General features: G+C 34.9%; 1 protein-coding gene across 1 annotated transcript; it reads left to right on the top strand.

The window, feature by feature from the left end:
* The first annotated feature begins 1,260 nt into the window (after window positions 1-1,260).
* Window positions 1,261-16,491, top strand: LOC129254406 (uncharacterized protein CG3556-like). Its single transcript, XM_064115439.1, has 10 exons — window positions 1,261-1,476; window positions 2,168-2,576; window positions 3,591-3,687; window positions 4,898-5,132; window positions 6,222-6,496; window positions 6,967-7,154; window positions 8,760-8,946; window positions 10,592-10,784; window positions 12,943-13,076; window positions 15,166-16,491. The coding sequence occupies exons 3-10, from the start codon at window positions 3,594-3,596 to the stop codon at window positions 15,225-15,227; spliced, it is 1,368 nt and encodes a 455-aa protein (XP_063971509.1). The 5' UTR covers window positions 1,261-1,476; window positions 2,168-2,576; window positions 3,591-3,593; the 3' UTR covers window positions 15,228-16,491.
* Window positions 16,492-18,190: the final 1,699 nt, after the last annotated feature.

The raw sequence follows: 18,190 nt of genomic DNA, 5'->3' as shown, positions 1-18,190 counted from the left end.
CTGCCCCTCTAGAAAGGAAAAAAACTTAGAACAAACTAGAAAAAAGAAACTTTTATTTGAAAAATTAATTAATTATTAAAATTAACAATTAAAAAATTAAAATTAAAACAAGACACTTGGGCACATGATCACGGGACTGATGAAAGGGGGCACACTGCAGAATAAGAATTTCACGATGAAAAGAAAAAGAAGTAGCTATATAAAGGAATCATAGACGGGTCCAAGGGCAAAATAGCCCCCCCCCCCCCCCCCCCCCCCATTAGCGGCGGCAATAAAAAAGAGGGAAAAGGGAAAGAAAGATGGAGAAATCAGTTAAGGAGAAGAGGAGACAGAAAAGAAGAGATAATTGGAGGGAAAAAAGTAAAAACAATAAAATCGTTCGGTTCATTATAGAGAGGGAAAAATATCAATAACAACAACATTAGTAGATGAAGAAAACAAAAAGAAATAAATAGAAGCATGCATGAAGAAGTGAAGAATAATAATAATAATATATGGTATTTATATTGCGCACATCATCACCTTGTTAGGTGCTGAAGGCGCTCATTACCCGGCTAAGCTAGGCATTCATAGCGCACACAGCTTTTTAAGGAATAGAGAAAAAATGCTTCATTACACACGTTGGATAAGTTAAATTTCGGTTTCTTACTTGCCCGTTACATGCATGGTGAACCAGTTTGATTTTTTTGTGAGAACAACAGCTTCCTCTTTTTCGTACGATATCATTCACATTTCACAATTAAGAAAGTGTCACGTTTTTAACTTTGGGGATATTGCCAAGCTACATTTGTGTTTTTATTTAATATTGAAATATATACTTGTAAAAAAAACTAAAAAATTGCCAAAAATGACAGATGACATTTGGCTCTATCGAGTTTGTCTGTTTTCTGCATGTTTTTAGGTTCATTTTTTCCTCATTTATTTATTTATTCATTTATTTATTTTTGCCCGGGGTGGGGCTGGAGTAGATATATAATGAAAGAATGATTATTACAAGTGCTGTTGTCTAGAGCAATTCGGAAGAAAGCAACAAATTTTGAGCAGAGAAAATAAGTATTCAATTTGTACTTTGGCATAATATAGGAAAATAAGGCCTATCATAATTACGAGCCATGCATAGGCCTATACCTGAAAATTGCATGTACATTAGCCAAACTCATGAATGTATTGTGGCTGAAAAACGCCCGATACCCACTTACATTTTAAGACACTAAATAAATATTGACAGAGTAATTTGATGTTTGATAAAATTCGGACATTAGACCAAAATGGACGTTAGAATATATTACAGGAAATTATCACTATTTCGGACTAGTTGATATGTAGCATTACCAGTGAAGGTGTAGTCATACAAAGTTTCCCACAAAAAACAGCAGCAAAAAAGTATGTAAGCGAGATATATTGATAATTCAGTGAAAAATGCAGGAGACAAAGCTCAAGTCTCCTCGTTCAATAACCTAGCTAATTCATGCTTGGGTGAGTAAAAAATGAATATACCAAAATCACTTGACGGATAGTATTTAAGATTAAAAAAGAAAAGTACATTTCAAAGAAGTTCGGTTTAGTTTGATACATCAATGCGGAAAATGGGTGGGAAATAACCAAGTTCTGTCCCTTATAATATTATTTCATTAAACATTGTTATCACATTGGCTGCCTATCGCCAATAATCTTCTGTAAAACGTCTTCATTTTAAACATTGAACGAACCTGTGCATATTATCATAAATGTATAGTAAAAAAAAAACCACACATACAGTAGATTATTAGACCAAAGATTTTTCAATCGATGAGTTCACTGAGGGCACAAGATGAAGCTTTACTGAAATTTCATGCAGGGGCAGTATTTCACTTATTCTTTAAAGTATTTTTTATTGTTTTTTCAAGTCAATACAAACAAACTGACTGCATAGATTTCATAACTTCATAAGTAATAGGCCTACATCATACTTCATAAGGCTAATACAAAATCAAATCGATAAAACATAGGCCTATACTATAGGCACTTCATAAATTTATAAATCGATTCTATTGATCAATTCATTTTTCCAATTCACTGAAAGAAGTAAAGAAATATGACACAGAAAATGGAGAGGAAAAAAATAATCGCACCGCACATCCCACACACGTACGAACTAAGAGCACCCCCCCCCCCCTTTTCCCGACAGACCGTGACGTCACGCTTCAGAGAAAGTACGAGGGAATTCCCCATCTTCCAAACACTCCGGACGCCGCGCGCGGTGGATGTAGCCGGAGGCGAGGTGGCCCGAACTAATCAGTATACCACTACAGGATAAGGATAAGGATAAGGGAGCATGTATTGTATGCAAATGATCTCTGATCACGATAATATCAGCTGTTCAGCTTATTCTTCTGCAATTCTGTCGCGGTACTGGCCTGCCTGAGACTGAGTCGTTGTGGGGTCGCTGCCTTGCACACATCTGAGCTGCCAGGCAGGAATGAATAAGACAACATTTGGCTTTGCATCATTGACATTGTCGAGGACGAGGCTAATTTCTTGGACTCTTATTTGGACTTGACTCTCACATCACAGCAGCTTTTGAGGAAAGGAATTCGGTATGTGATTTTGAACAGAATTGCAGAAAGAACTATTGTATTAGTAGAAAGCAAGCCAATGAAAGAAAGAGTTAACTTTTGTGTCTGTGAGTGTGACTACCTATTATCACTGACCATGTCAAGACAAAAGTATGGCATTGGCCCTGTATTAGTATTATAGCATTTTTCATTGAGTAGAGGTGTCCTTTTTCATGTTTTTTTTTAAACTTTGCTTGTTCTTTGTTGTTGTTTTTTTTTTACCAGGGAGTTGATTGTTGCAATTCACTTGTTTGACCATTTCTATTCTTAATTATAAGAACCTTGTCTATTTGTTGCTCTGGGCTATGAAGCTTCAGGTGCTATGGCAGCTAACAATGAACACGGTCCCTGTGCACATAAAAGAACAAACGTTTACACCAATGATGCAGTGTGCATAATACATAATCCTCTAATTTAGTAGAACTTAGTAAGAAGAAGTTATATATTGTCTGTACCAATGTGTGTCAATTTGTTGTGATATATTTTTTGTATTTAATTAGACTACTTCATTCATTGATTATTTTCAGTTTTCTTATAGTATTCCTTCTAATTTACCACTAGCATGTATTTGTCCGATTCTCTTAATTGCCACAACTAGCCTATCATTTCATATTAACCATAATTTAACATGTCATCAATTAGTTGGGCATGTCTGATTCAACAAGTTTTCTTTTGGCCTTTTCTTTGTGTTTGTTTAATGTAAACTTGATATTTAATTTTGCTTTCCTTTTCTGTTTCTTTATTTATATGAATTGTATTTGTATCTTCTCATGGAAATCAGAATTAAATACTGATTACTGTTATGATGAGAATCATACCTGTGGCTTTTATAAACTAGGATAAACTACAGGATTGATATATATTGACCTTTGACCAGGAAGAATGCGCTTAAAAGGGTAGAATACATGATAAAAATCATAAAATAATGATGATCACTGGGATCTATATCTTCATGGAATCAGAGTAATTTGAAATTCAATATTTTTTTTTTTTCAGAAAATGTTCAGGTTAAAGTTTCTGTGGCAGTTCTTGGGGTTGTTCACACCATGCTTTGTATCGGTTCTACCAAACCCTGACGTGTCCAGTATTTGTGGTAAGCTTATTACAATTTTTGAGAACTACTAAGACACTGCTTGACTTTAATATTGGTAATCAAATGGCAGGTCAATCGTGAAACAAATGACTGAAAAGATGTAAAAGGAAATTCATAGAAATGACAAGGATCGTGATTATGATCATGAAAATAAAGGTAATGATAATGATGAAAATAATAATAATGATAATAATGATAATAATAATAGTAATAGTAATAATGATAATAGAATAATGATGACAGTAACAACAACATTAATCCTGATAAGTAGGCAAAATTTATTGAAATATACAAATATTACAATTGACTACCTAACATATTCCTTTCTACCATAGAACAATAGATAAGTAAAAAATTTGAAAAGTCCTTTTAATTCTGTGATGATTTTGTATAGTTAACTACCCCACTGAGACAACATGCCATTAGTATTTTCATTTTGTCATTTTCATTTATTAATTTTTGCAACATTTTTCATAACAAAATTCTGGACTGTAAGAAGATACATATATCTGAAATTTGACATCAAGATAATGAACAATAGTTTTGTACATCAGTTATGTCATACATGAATAAACAACAAAAGTTATATTTTCTGTTACACAATAAATAGGATGGTTGCAAGGGTCGTCACAAAATCAAACCTTGAAAAGGTGACAGCCCTGGAAAATAGCCAAAATAATTATATATCTATAAAGTACTGTCATAAAACGTGCAAGTGCATGAAGGGACTGGAAGTATTGTGATGAAGCAAATTAAAGTGTGTAAAATATTTATGTTCCAATAATGAAGAATTAAAGTACCAGTAGTGAATAATGTTCAAAGAAAGGAAGATCTATGGGAGGAGAAGGTAAGATACCCTTTCAAACTTGAGACGTCCCAATCAGGTGGTTCCATTTCTGCTTAATTAATCACATTATTCCTACAATCACATATTTTTTGCCAAATTAAATGGAGAAGTACTCTCTGTTCATCCCATGATGAAACTACTGAACCTTTTTTTATAATGTCACCTGTTTCAGTAAGTATTGGAATACCATGAATAGAGATTGTTTAAATTTGTGAGCTTTTATTATAAGTAGGCCTAACTTGAGAAAGTGTTCTTTGAATAATGATGATTATTTATAATATGAAATAATAATGATTAATAATTGTGATAATGGATGATGATGTCAGATGATGATGATTTTATCGTGTTTGCGTCCCACTCCAGGTCCAGAGACCAACTCAACTTTAGCTCAGAGAATCCAGACCTCTCAGTGGAAGGCTACGGAATGGCTCCTGGACCAGCAGACAGAGGACAGGGGGTGGTTTTTCCTAAGTACTGGGTCGGCCATGTTGTCTCTTCAACTAGCCAACGAGACCTGGAAGAATGACCTTGTATCAATGGAAACACAGCTGACCATAAAACAACTAAATATTGAGCTGTTGATTGATATATCACACAGGTAGGCAAACATGGTTTATGTTCACTTTGTCTGACTACTTCTCATGTAGCCCATTATTGCACACGCAAAAAAAAAATTAATATTTTAATCAGGGGTCAATATCTTATATCCATTTGGTCTACAATGTACATGTACCGGTACACAACAGACTACACTTGGTCAAATAGCATAATTCTCATTTAGTCTATAACCTAGTTAGTCTAAAGTCTTCCCTTCTGCTTACACATTGTCAAATTTTGTAAGCTTATAAGCAGTTTATCTAATCACCATGTAAACTTTAAAGGGTATTTCAGGCTGAACATGATATGATTTGAACAGATAAAGAAAAATCAGACAAACAAAAACTGAAAATTTGAACAAAATCGGACAAGGAATGATAACAAAGTTAAGACATTTTAAACATTGCATTATTTCGATGAAACAGTATGCATGTCTTCATGAATATTCAATGAGTATACTGATGATGTCATATCCTCAATTGTTCTTTTGTAGTTCATTTCATGAAATTATGTTTATTCAAATTATATCCTCCAAGAACCAAAAAAAAATGGTTTGAAAGCTGATTTAATGCATTACATATTTGCTGCAACTTACTTAATTGTAAGGGAGATGTATCATTCATACATGTATGAAAAAATTAAGTAATTATGATTTCATATAATAACAAGAAAAAGGAAAGTGGGGATGTGACATCATCAGCCTACCTCAATGTATATTCATGACGACTTGCATATAGCTATTTTCACAAAATATTGCTAAACTTTGAAATTCATTAACTTCGTTATTTTTTATTGGATTTTGATGAAATTTTCATCATTTTGCTCTGTGAATTTTACTCTGTTTATTTAGATTATTTTTTTTCAGCCCAGAGTACCCCTTCATTGTGTTACACCCAATGGATATCAGAAGAAGTAAATATATAGCCTAACTGGAAATTAGACAAAGTGGTAAATGGGCCAAATTGCCATTAGACCAAATGGTTATTAGAAGAACTAGGCTATGGTAAAGTGGGGTGTCTGGGGATTTTCTTCTTGTTAGATCATAGATGCCCAAACTAATCAATATCATCGTATTTATCTTCTTTTTTAGACATGGCTTCAAGGAAATGTCTCTAGGAAAGCTAGGCTACTATGCCATGGCACTACATGCTACTTGCCAAAATGCCTCCAACTTCTACGGCCACAACATCATGAAACACCTGCATCAACGGGTGGACAACTTTAACACTAGTCTAACCAGAAATTACTTCCCGTACTCCCTGGCGGTGCTTGCCTTATGCAGCACCGGAAGTGACGTGCCACACAGTGCCATAGAAACTCTGGAGGGGATGCAGCAGGAGGATGGATGCTTTCCATTTGGTGTTGGTAAGGAAAATTAAATTATCTTTATTTTTATTTAAGGTATTTTTATAGCTTTTCGTTGCATGAAATATTGGTTGTTGATATCTAAAGGGACACTACGGTATGGTACAAAGTCATACATATAGCCTAGGCATCCGAATAGAGGAGTTCTTGGGTTTGAAGTATAGTCTATGCATTGGTGAATTGTTTACAAAAGTGGAAATATCAGAAAATATCTCTCTTTATTTTTGAAGCACTGTTTGAGGGATTGACTTCCAATGAGGCTTATGGCCAGATAAGAATTTGGGGATAATGCAGTAAAAGTCAAAGTTCACCAAGCCCATTGTCACAACTCTCGATCTTGAATCGTTTTGATGACTGTTTTTTCATGCTTCTCTCACTTCTCTCTCTCTCTGTCTGTCTCTTTCTTTCTCTCCCTCCCTCTCTCTCTCTCTCTTTCTGTCTTCTATCTCACATTTGATATCACTATGAAGATGTGACGTCTATGGCAGTCATGGCTATGGCCTGCATGCAGGGTTCCTTCAATCGTCCTCAAAGACTCCTCCCACTGAGGAACATGCTACAGAAAGGTGCCAGCTGCATCATGGGATATCAAACATCCGATGGCGGGTTCAGTAACTCTGATAATACTAATAGTATTAGCACTGCATTGGCAGCTCAGGTATGCACTTTTAAAGACTCGTTCAGATATGATGTAGCAAATTTTACCAACGTTCTTCATACTTTTTCAAATGGTCAGACACATTAGACATGCATTACAGGACCAGAAATGGCCCATATTTGTTCAGGCGATTCCCGACATTAGGAATGGAATTGCGAGCTTTGAAGGTTTGCGTGGTGGTAAGACTGAATAGAGAGTTTTGCCGTAACACCATGTAGGTTAATTAGTCCTGAAAAGGACTGTTGGTTTATCTTTCTGGTAATAGTTCTGAAAAGAACTATTACCAGAACAGTTTTTTTTCAGAACTATTACCAGAAAGATAAACAAACAGCCCTTTTCAGGACTAACCTACATGGTGTTGCCGCAAAACTCTCCATTCAGGAATGGAATTATAATATCAATACTCATTTCATACAGTGACTTTATAATAATGCCGTAGGTCATGTTTGATGGGGTCATGACACATGGGTTGTCTACGTAGCTCTAGAAAGATTATTTTGCACCAGATTTGCCCATTTGCATTAACTTTTTTAAAGAATTTGATTGATCTTTAGTGTCTTGCATCCCAAAAAAATCAATGCCCCTGCGACATTTTTGTTAATTTCTAATATCCTGATAGCAGTACATAGAAATGCTGCTGGGTTTTGTTGCTCTGACTTGTTGCACCATGTCCCAACAAGCCTAAATTGCAGACCTGGTGGGTGTTTCATAAAGCTGTTCGTAAGATAAGAGCGACTTTAAGAACGACTGGTGATCCTTTCTTGTGGTAAACGGTATGTTCATTGGCGATGGTTTAGCGCGTAAGAAAGGTTCACCAGTCGTTCTTAAAGTCGCTCTTAACTTACGAACAGCTTTATGAAACGGCCCCCTGTAACTATGTGACATAAAATGGGAGATATGTTGATCTGTAGATTCTCCATTGCACCAGAGCAATAAAACTATTGCTTACTTGGAAACCTATGCTTACGAATTAAATTGATAAGAGGGATCTTGCCATTTCAGAATGTACAATATCAGTTGAAACACAAAAACCTTGTCATCCCTATGAGCTGTTTCATAAAGCTACACTTCAAATTATGCATGACATCACCAAAATATGCACTTGGACGTTTTTTAAAAGCATATAATGAACTATTGTATTTAAAGTTCCAAGTCCACCCCAACAAAGAATTGATTTGAATGAATAGGGAAGTTATGACATTTTAATATTTTGCTTATTTTTCACAAAGCATTCATATGCACATAATACAGTGATATTCAAATATTAGAGTTGACATGGGCGGAAATCCCATGGGGGACGTGTCCCCCCTACCCAAAATAGTAGGGGGAACACAATATCAAATGTCCCCCCTGCTATTTTCGGTCTTTTATGATGGAAAGAAATTGAAATAAAACATGTATTTTGGACGAGATGACCTTACTTATTGGGTGATAACCTTTTTTTTTTTAAATGACTTTACATTTTGGGTGATAACCTTTTTTTTTTTGCTTGTCAAATTTTCCAGCCCCTGGTCCCCCTACCTTTGGGGACCGCCCTTGAGAGTTGATGATGTCTGTCTTACGATTCTTTTCAGTTCATAGGTTTCAAATTGATACTTTTCCTAGGCTTTAATCGCTGCCCATAAATCACCATCACTATGGCGATGTGAAGATGCCTTAACTCACGTCCTTGATGCCCAGATGGAGGATGGTCACTTTGGTAACCAAGGAAGCACTATCCAGGTCATGCCATTGCTTAGCAACCGTCACCATGGGAGCTTGTCTGATATTCAGCTGGATTGTCCAGTACAAGGTTATTTCACCCCCTTTAAAAAAATGTTTTAAAACATAGAAGATATAAATCATCCTTGAATGCTGAACAATGTATGAGACTTATAATTGTGAGAAGTATGAAATATGGAATATGAACAAAAAAGTTTAGATAGTACACTCTCACTTGGTTTAATTTAACCTGCAGAGGAACCCAAATTCTCCTAGGTTAACTTTATCTTTTTTTCTCTCCTCAACTTGACAACAATTTTTTGGTGCCAAGCTAAGGAGTGATAAGTGGATATAACATAACTCAAATTGAACGAAAATAGCATTGTTTCATTTACAATTGTCCGTATGCATTTTGATGTTAGTTAGGTTTCATTGTTTATATTGTATTACCAACTTAGAGGGTGTAACAATAGGCTTCAGTTAGAATCTTTTATTCAGGATCAGCATTGGAAACGGTATCAATTTTCTAAATATATTTCTCTCCTGATATACATTCCGTGAGTTGCTAGCATTCAGGATCAAGATAAACTTGGAAATTCCTTCTTAAAGGAAACCTCTACGGGTTGCCAGATAGTCAAAGTCTACATTTTCCTTTTGTCTAAAACTAGTTTGTCTTCTTTCCATTTTGTCTAAATTCCACTCAAGTAGGCATGTGAGCAGTAAGTATATATCAATTTGGCTAAGGTTCACCAAATAATCATCAGACCTTCTGATGATTAGACCAAATGCCAGTTTGAGAAGAGGAAACATTGACTCAAACAAAAAGTTTAGAATGAACGAAAAAGACCCATCAGGAAATTAGACCAGATGATGTTGATCAAATATGCATCAATCAATTGAATACAGATGAATAAAGTTACTTAATAGAAGTATTATTTGAACTGTTAATGAGGCGCCTGACCTGAATACTATTTGCTCAATCTTTTTAGTCATTTTGTCTTGCCTGAACGAATTTCGGCAGAGACCTAGTTATCACTTTTCAAGTTTTTGTTCAGCTTGCTCTCATTTCTTAATTTCAGCATCAATTACATTGATACTTGGTACATATGATCCTTGGGTAATACAACATGTGAGCGTAATAGATTAATAGGTTCACGGGTTATCTAGGGGTCAAAAGATCAAATGATATGAGGTCGTGTTCATCCTTTTTTTAGGTTTTTGTTCACTTTGCTCTAATTTCCTTATTTTTGTATAAATTTTTATCACACTTGGTCCAAATGACCCTTGGATAATACCACATGTGTGTTGTTGAGGATAATAGGGCCAAAGGTCATCTAGGGATCAAAAGGTCAAATGCAAATGATATGAGGTCATGTCCATCCTTTAAAAAAAAATTTACCTTGCTCTCATTTCATTATTTCCGCATCAATTTTGATCACACTTGGCTCAATTGTTCATTGTGTAGTACCAAAAATGTGTTGGAGATGATGGGGTCAAATGCCATCTAGGGGTTAGAATGTCAATTTTTTGTTAAAATTGCTCTCATTTCTTTATTTCTGCATCAAATGTCTTACACTTGGTACAAATAACCGTTGGTTAATACCACGTGTGTGTTCATGAGGATGATAAGGTCAAAGGTCATCGAGGGGTCAAAAGATCATATTGCATATTTTATTGATCGCTATCAGGCGAGACTCGTTAAAGTAAAAAAAAAAATTTCATTCTCATTTTCTCAGATGCAATGCAGAGCATACCACTGATTGGACAGAGTGATGAAACCATCAGGGTTAACTTTGACATCAGTCAGAAACTACTTAACAGCGAGGGTAATAATGTCATTAGTACTTTCACTCCATTCTCTGTTGACATCCTACCAGGAGAAAACCTTTATAGGGCCATGGAACGCGCTCGTCAAGCCGGCTCCTTCAGGTTGGTGGGAAGCGTTTTTTTTGGGGGGGAGTGTATTATTATATTATAGGCAGCACCTCCAGGTATTCTGGAAGATGTGTAAATATGGAAAAATGTATCCGAAGTGACCTTCATTTTGTAGTGAAAACCTTTTTTTTTCTTCAAATTTACATCAGCAACCCCATTAAAACAAGTGGAGTGCCTCTTGCAGTCTCACCTGCATTACACAATTAATATAGCAGCAGTGCTGGCTTTGAAAACTACCATTAAAAAATTATTCACATTATGTCCACATTTCATAAACTACATCCGTAAACTTTGAAAGTTATGACGGCAATTTAATAATTACCTCCAAAATGGCAGAAGTTCATTGACCTTAAATGACCTTTGACTTTGTGACCTGAAACTGGCATGAGATCTTCAGTGATACTTGATTACTCTTAAGTTCAAGTTTTATGAAGTAGATCCATACACTTTTAGAGTAATGATGGTTATTCAACAAATACCCCAACTTGGCCAAATTTTACTGACCTTTGACCTTGGTCATGTGACCTGAAACTCACGAAGGATGTTCAGTGATACTTGATTACTCTTATGTCCAAGTTTTATGAATTAGATCCATAAACTTTCAAAGTTATGATGGTAATTTAACAAATACCCCAACTTGGCCAAAGTTCACTGACCTTAAATGACCTTTGACCTTCGTCGTGTGACCTGGAACTCGCACAGGACGTTCAGTGATACTTGATTACTTTTATGTCCAAGTTTTTATGAATCAGATCCATAAACTTTTTAAGTTATAATGGTAATTCAACAAATACCCCCAACTTGGCCAAAGTTCATTGACCCCAAAATGACCTTTGACCTTATTCATGTGACTTGAAATTCAGACAAGATGTGCAGTAATATTTGATTACCCTTATGGCCAAGTTTCATGAACTAGTTTCATATACTTTCCAAGTTATGAAGACATTTCAAAAACTTAACCTGAGGTAAAGATTTTGATTCCCCTAACATGTTCTAAGTTCATTGACCCTAAATGACCTTGACCTTGGTCATATGACCTCAAACTCAGGTTTTTTATAGTTTTCATACACCCAGGAAATTCAAAGGAAAGTTGACACTTGCCAAACATAAAATTTACTGTATCTTATAAAATATTTGTGCTATCATGACCAATTTGATATCGAACAAATGAGTATGTCATGCCCCTTTATCACATTGCTTTGTCATTAGGAGCTGAAAATATTTAGGTGTCATTTTGTCCCCATATATCTCCATATTTTAGACAAATTAAAAATAAAAACTGGACAAAAACATTTCATGTTTGTGCTAGTTGTTTCTCAACACAAACATTTCAGAAATATTTGTTCAGTGGTGACATATCATGAAAGAAAATGTAATACAAATCATAGATTTGACATTTATACATTTCTATGAATTGATGTTTGAAAATATAATAACAAACAATATAATACATTTGGCATGAATATTATTTTTTTTTCTTGAAAGAAAATTCTACCTGAAATATATTTGAATCCCAACAGTGTCCCAATTATGTGAAAGAGCTTAATACACTCTGTCATTGATTCCAACTTCGTCATGGTAGTATTTATATTTCTGATAGTGAATTTAACGATGTTTGGCAAGTGAACAAATTTCACTGAATAGGGTGTATGTAAACTTTTGGCCTCAACTGTAAGTGCTAAATGTCCACATTATAAATTCATAAGATTATATCCACAACAGCCAGCAACTAGCTGATAATACTAGGCTCTTTTATAGCGCATCATACATAGCAGATTGCATGTTCCTATGCGCTACAATATGTAATATGTTGATAAAGAAAATCAACTTTATTGGAATCTCTTTAAATGTAGTATATGAATCTGTACTGCTTTTAGTAATAACCATTTACCCCAGTTTAATCCTCAAGCAAATTTTTATTTTATTTTAGGATGGAATTGACAATGACATTTGAATATCGGACAACATTGATGCAATGTCACTTTAAACAATATTATATTTATATTTATATAAATATATATAATATTTTATATATATTTTATAAATATAAATAGATATATATATATATATTTTATAAATATTTATAAATATTTTATATATATATATATAATATTTTAAATATATATATATATTTTATTGTTTCTTTCTGCAGTTTTGAATCTAAAGTAACCCAGTTTGGCAACTATATTACTTCAATCAATGACATCATGAATGATAATGCCAACAGTCTCTATTGGTCAATATATACAGTGGATGAGAATGATCACCAATCCTTAGCCACTACTGGTAAGTAAATAATAGGTTTATCAGTCCCCTTTTTAAAGAATATTTCATGCTCTTTGAATTCATTGACCCGTATTCTTAAGTCAGGTTTGCCTTAGACCATGGTTTAACCCTGTGCTAAAATTATGGGAAGCCAAAAGTGTCAAAAATTTGATGAAGTTCTATGTTTCTGATGTTTACTGTGCTCTTTCCTGATTCCTTGATGGTGAAGACAATCATCTATTTATACTTCCTAGACAATTATGAATGATTTAAGAGCCAAATATATGATATCTCTACTGTTAGTAATTTATGTAACAATTGGCTATCCATACTTAAATCACAATTTTAAACCTGAGTTTAAGTTAAACCTGACTTCAGAATACGGGCCATTGGATTTATGATATTATGTAGGTCTAAATGTCTGTCATGTCATTGAAATGATGAGGGGGGTGTTTCACAAAGGGTTAAGTATACTTAGAGACGCACTTAAAAGGGAAATGAACTGTGTGTGGTCTCCCATTGACTGTGTGTTATAAATACATAGTCTTAAACTATATTTCAGATATCTACTAATACTACAAAGAATAAATTGACCTATAATTGTATTTGAATGGAGAAACTAAAATGTTTTGAGAGCCAGAAAAGTAATTGTTTTGCTACTTGGTAACATAATTATTGCGGTATAAATGTATTGAGTAGTTAATTAGCATGTTATCATTCAAGTGGGTCTATATTACGAGACTACACTAGCATTATGGGTCAGGAGACTGGCCAGGTATGAGTAGTTGAGGACTCGAGATGTTGCTATTGGTTCGTATCTGCTTTAAATGTCCAGTTGATTAGGAAAATCATTGTAAGAGGAAGCGCATTTACTGCGCATTAATCGATAAGATTGCATGTAACACATCATATGCATGCCAGCAGTAAGCGTGACTTTATTGAAGTCACATGCACCTCTTTGTGAAAAACCCCCCTGATTTCTAAATTTTGCTTGTATGGATAACAGTTCTAAAGGCAAGACTATCTGGAATCTGCTCATCTCATACCTATGATGTAAATGATGTACTACTCAATAGAAGTAGAACATTGTGTACTACACTATACTGTGTCCTTGTGTCAACTTATCGAAACATGAAATTCTTTAGCATCGATCTTGGTTATGATTTATGTCAAATTTACCCAAATTTGTAAGCAAATATATGGATATATACTAACTCTTCTGGTTCCTGTTGTTCTCCATATCTGCATCCTCCTTTCCTACTCTTCTCTTTCCCTTTTCCTCTTTCATTTTTACTCATCTCTCATCATCTGTCACCCCTTCTCTCTCCTTTTTCTTCTTACCATTTTACCTTTCTTTTTTTTGGCTTGTCTGCCCCCATTACCTCTCATTTCGTTTTCTCTCTGCTCCTTCTTTCTCATCCGTTTTCCTCTTTCTTCCCTCTTCACTCACCTCTCTATCTGGCACCTCTCTATTCTTTCATCTTCTTCTTTCACTCTTCTTCCCTTTCTGTCTTTCCTTCTTTCCTGATTCTTTTTTCTTTATCTATGTATTCTTTTTTTTTCTTAACTTCTCTCTGTTCTCCCCTCTCCTGTCTCTCTTTCCCCCTTTTTCTATCATCTCTCTGCTTTCTTTCCAACCCCTCATTTGTTTCTCCACTCTATTTTCTTTTTAATTTCTTTTTGTGTGTGTCTTTCTCCGTCTTTCTTCATTCTTCCCTTTCCTAATCCCTTTTGTCTCACCCATTTGTATTCTTTTTCCCTTCTTCCTTTTCTTTCCCTCCTGTACTCCTTTCTCCTTCCCCCTTTTCTCCTGTACTTGTTTCTCCTTTCTTACCTTTCCTTTGTCCCCCTCTCTTTTTCTCCCGTATTCTCCATCCCTCTGTCTATTTTTTCTATTTTATTCTCTCTTCCCATTTTTCCGCCATCTTTCATTTCTTTCCTCCATTCTATATTTTTCACTTCCCTCTATTGTGTACATCTCTCTCCATCACTTCCCCCTTCTGTCTTCTATTCCACTCTCTGCCTCCCTCCCCATCTCTCCCCCCCCCCCCTTCACCTCTGTCTCCCCCCTCTATTTTGCTTTTCTCTCCTCGTCTCCCATGTATAATAGGTTCGGAAGGAATCTTCCCTGTGGATGAGTCTAGGTATCATTGGGTCTATCGAGCATTTTAAAATGGCATGTGAAAGGAGCTCATATCAACTTCACACACACTTGAGCCAACTCAGGACTGCATAACCCTCAATTGTTGAATTGCATATTTTGATCGCAAGCCATTTGTGCAGTCCTTCTCTGATTGTTTTTAATTGTTATGCTCTTGTTGAAAAAATTGTTTGAATCACGATAGACGAGTGGTATACTGAGATACAATACAAGCCCCATCGGCATTATCCGCATGAGCCACCGACTTATTCATATTCTAAAGTACTGATATCGCGTTTAGTTCACCATTTTATTGTGTATCATTTATCTGTACCTATCTTACTTTGTTATTCCAAAGGCATTATATGGTCCTACTTCACCATTAAAGTATGGGAGAAAAGAATTTGTCTTGTACAAGTGTATATCATGATATGTCCACACATAAGATAGTGGGTATTTTATTGAAAACAATTCATTGTTCATTAACCATCACAATCAACTATGCAATGTACTAACTTTGATTATTGAGAAAGGATGATATATGAATTGTATTATGGCATGAAATAATAATAATAATAATAATAATAGCCAATTTTTATAAAGCGCTTTTCCCAGAATGGCTCAAAGCGCGTTACAGCATATTATTAACCCGGTCATTGGATTCATTTCAATCCCGCACAAAAAGTTCACAATTTCCACTCCCTGGGGAGCATTCCTTGCATTCATCGCAGCCTCATTACGGCGCTGGCAAAATCAAACATACAATATCTTTCGCATCCTACTGGATGCTAAATATCTGCTTATCAAAAGTAATTATGAGAAATGAACAAAACTATGCAATATTTTGTTGCCTTCTTCTGAGCAGAGTATTTTATAAAGGTTTTTTTTAACCCATTTATATTGAATTATTAATGTGTTAAGCAATAAGTAGCTGAGTTGGGATAGAATAATTATATTACAAAAATGTAGAGAATGAGTCACATATTTCTCCTTCCATTCAAAATCTTGATAACAGTGGTTTCAAATTCATGTCTGTTTAAGCTATAGAAAGGTGCAATAGTAAGATAAAGCCAGTCTTTTAAAAATATTTTTTTGCTCGTGACAAATCTATGATAATTTAGTATATGACTTATGGAGGAGTCATCCTCACCAGTTGTCATGTATGCGAACGGAACCATCAAAATTATATTCTCATGCAAAAATGTAATAAGTGATGTAAAAATATTCCATGTCAAAATATATTTTGAATTATAGATTGATTTTATTCCATATTAAATTTTCTTTCATGTAATTTAATCTTTTATACTTGTATAGCTTGCCTATTTTCATGTATCCTATTCCATTACAAAGTGAAAAGGAAGTATGATATTGTGTTATGATATTATATTCATTTACAGTAGGGCAATTCTATAAAATATGTATGTCCAACCCCCTATATGTGGGACCTTTATGAAATGTTCTGTCTCTGATTTCTTGTTCTTTAGACAGTCTGTACTGCTCTCAAATGATCATGACTTGGTCAGTGTATGAGGTGAAGTAAAAATTGAGAAAAATGGGGGTCGGATGTACAAAAAGGTTGATTATTTTATGGAATTGCCCAGTAGCAGTAATGGGATAACATACTTGCCAAGTGTCCCCATTTGATTGGGACAGTCCCAATTTCGGTGAAAGAGAGCCACTGCAACTGCTGTCTCCCTATTTTGCATTCCTCCTTCCTGTAACAGATAGGGAAGTCTTTAGTGTCCCTATATTGTGTTCCTATATTCAGCCTATGTCCTCACTTTCACTCCACCTTCTTGGCTTTCTCAGTTGGTAGGTATTTTGATATAATTTGTAAGTGTTGGGATTGAATAGGAGACTGAATGTGGGAATCCACATTGATATTAAATAACTCTAATAAAAGCAGAAAAAAGATAAACTCATCAATGAATGTTTGACAGATATATATATATATTTTTTTTTGTGATGTCACATATGAGCAGATCATTCATAGGTCTTTATAATGTACTATGAAATTCCATAAGTTTCCTATTTCAGTGGGAATATTTTTTATGAAACAAAATCATGTATGGAATAATAATATACAATGTATGGTAAAGCAATTTTATTTTTGATTTCTGAGAAAATTAGCTGTTACGGAATTTATTTAATAGGGGAGCTCACCTGCTCTCATGTGATGTCACAAAATAAAGATTTTAAAACTCATTCTCTGCTTTCCCGTGATGGATCTTTATTGATGTGTTTCTCAGTATCATTTAAATTTACTGCTTTTATAACTTCCAACTGGATGTAATGGTGAACTTCCCATTCAGTTCCTAATGCTAGAGAAAAGGAGACGCGGAGACAACCTGAGAGAATATTAGAGAGAGAGAAAGAGGAGGGGAGACTGGGGGACGAGAGAGAAGAGCGGGAAGTGAGTGACAAGTGAAAAGGAGGAAGACGGTAGGAGAAAGAACTTGAAGAAGGTATAGGTCCTATCTGGAGGAAACAGCGAATATATAACAATAAATCGGTATGCTCCTATTAAGTTCCCACATAAATACCTATCATCCCCTTTGGGTCAGCCCCATCCATTATGTTCCCACAGTCTTCTGCTGTCAGAGATGATAAATTGAAAGAACAAAAAAAAAATTGCCATTTTCTTCTGAGCATATTTTCCAATTTTCTTTTTCAAATAGTTTTAAGAGGCCTACTTCCAGATTCGACCCACAATACCTTCCTATTAGCAAAAAGATGTATATGCCTACCCAATTATTTTCCAAAAATATCTTTTCTCTTCCATTTTGAGCACTAGTAAACTAAGGCCAAAGCGCTTTCTCGATCTTCATGCAATTCATAAGAAACCGATTGATTCATTTTAGCTTTCATATTTGAGAAATAGCTTTACATACATTCACACAAGACGATTTGTTAGCAAGGTTGATCTAAAGAACAAACCCAAGACTGAAAAAACGATGACATTAGACTTGTAGTAGCATAAACCAAAGTGCGCTGA

Source organism: Lytechinus pictus, chromosome 2 (genome assembly GCF_037042905.1).
Source record: "Lytechinus pictus isolate F3 Inbred chromosome 2, Lp3.0, whole genome shotgun sequence".
NCBI lineage: Eukaryota > Metazoa > Echinodermata > Echinoidea > Temnopleuroida > Toxopneustidae > Lytechinus > Lytechinus pictus.
This window is presented reverse-complemented; position numbering and strand designations above follow the sequence as displayed.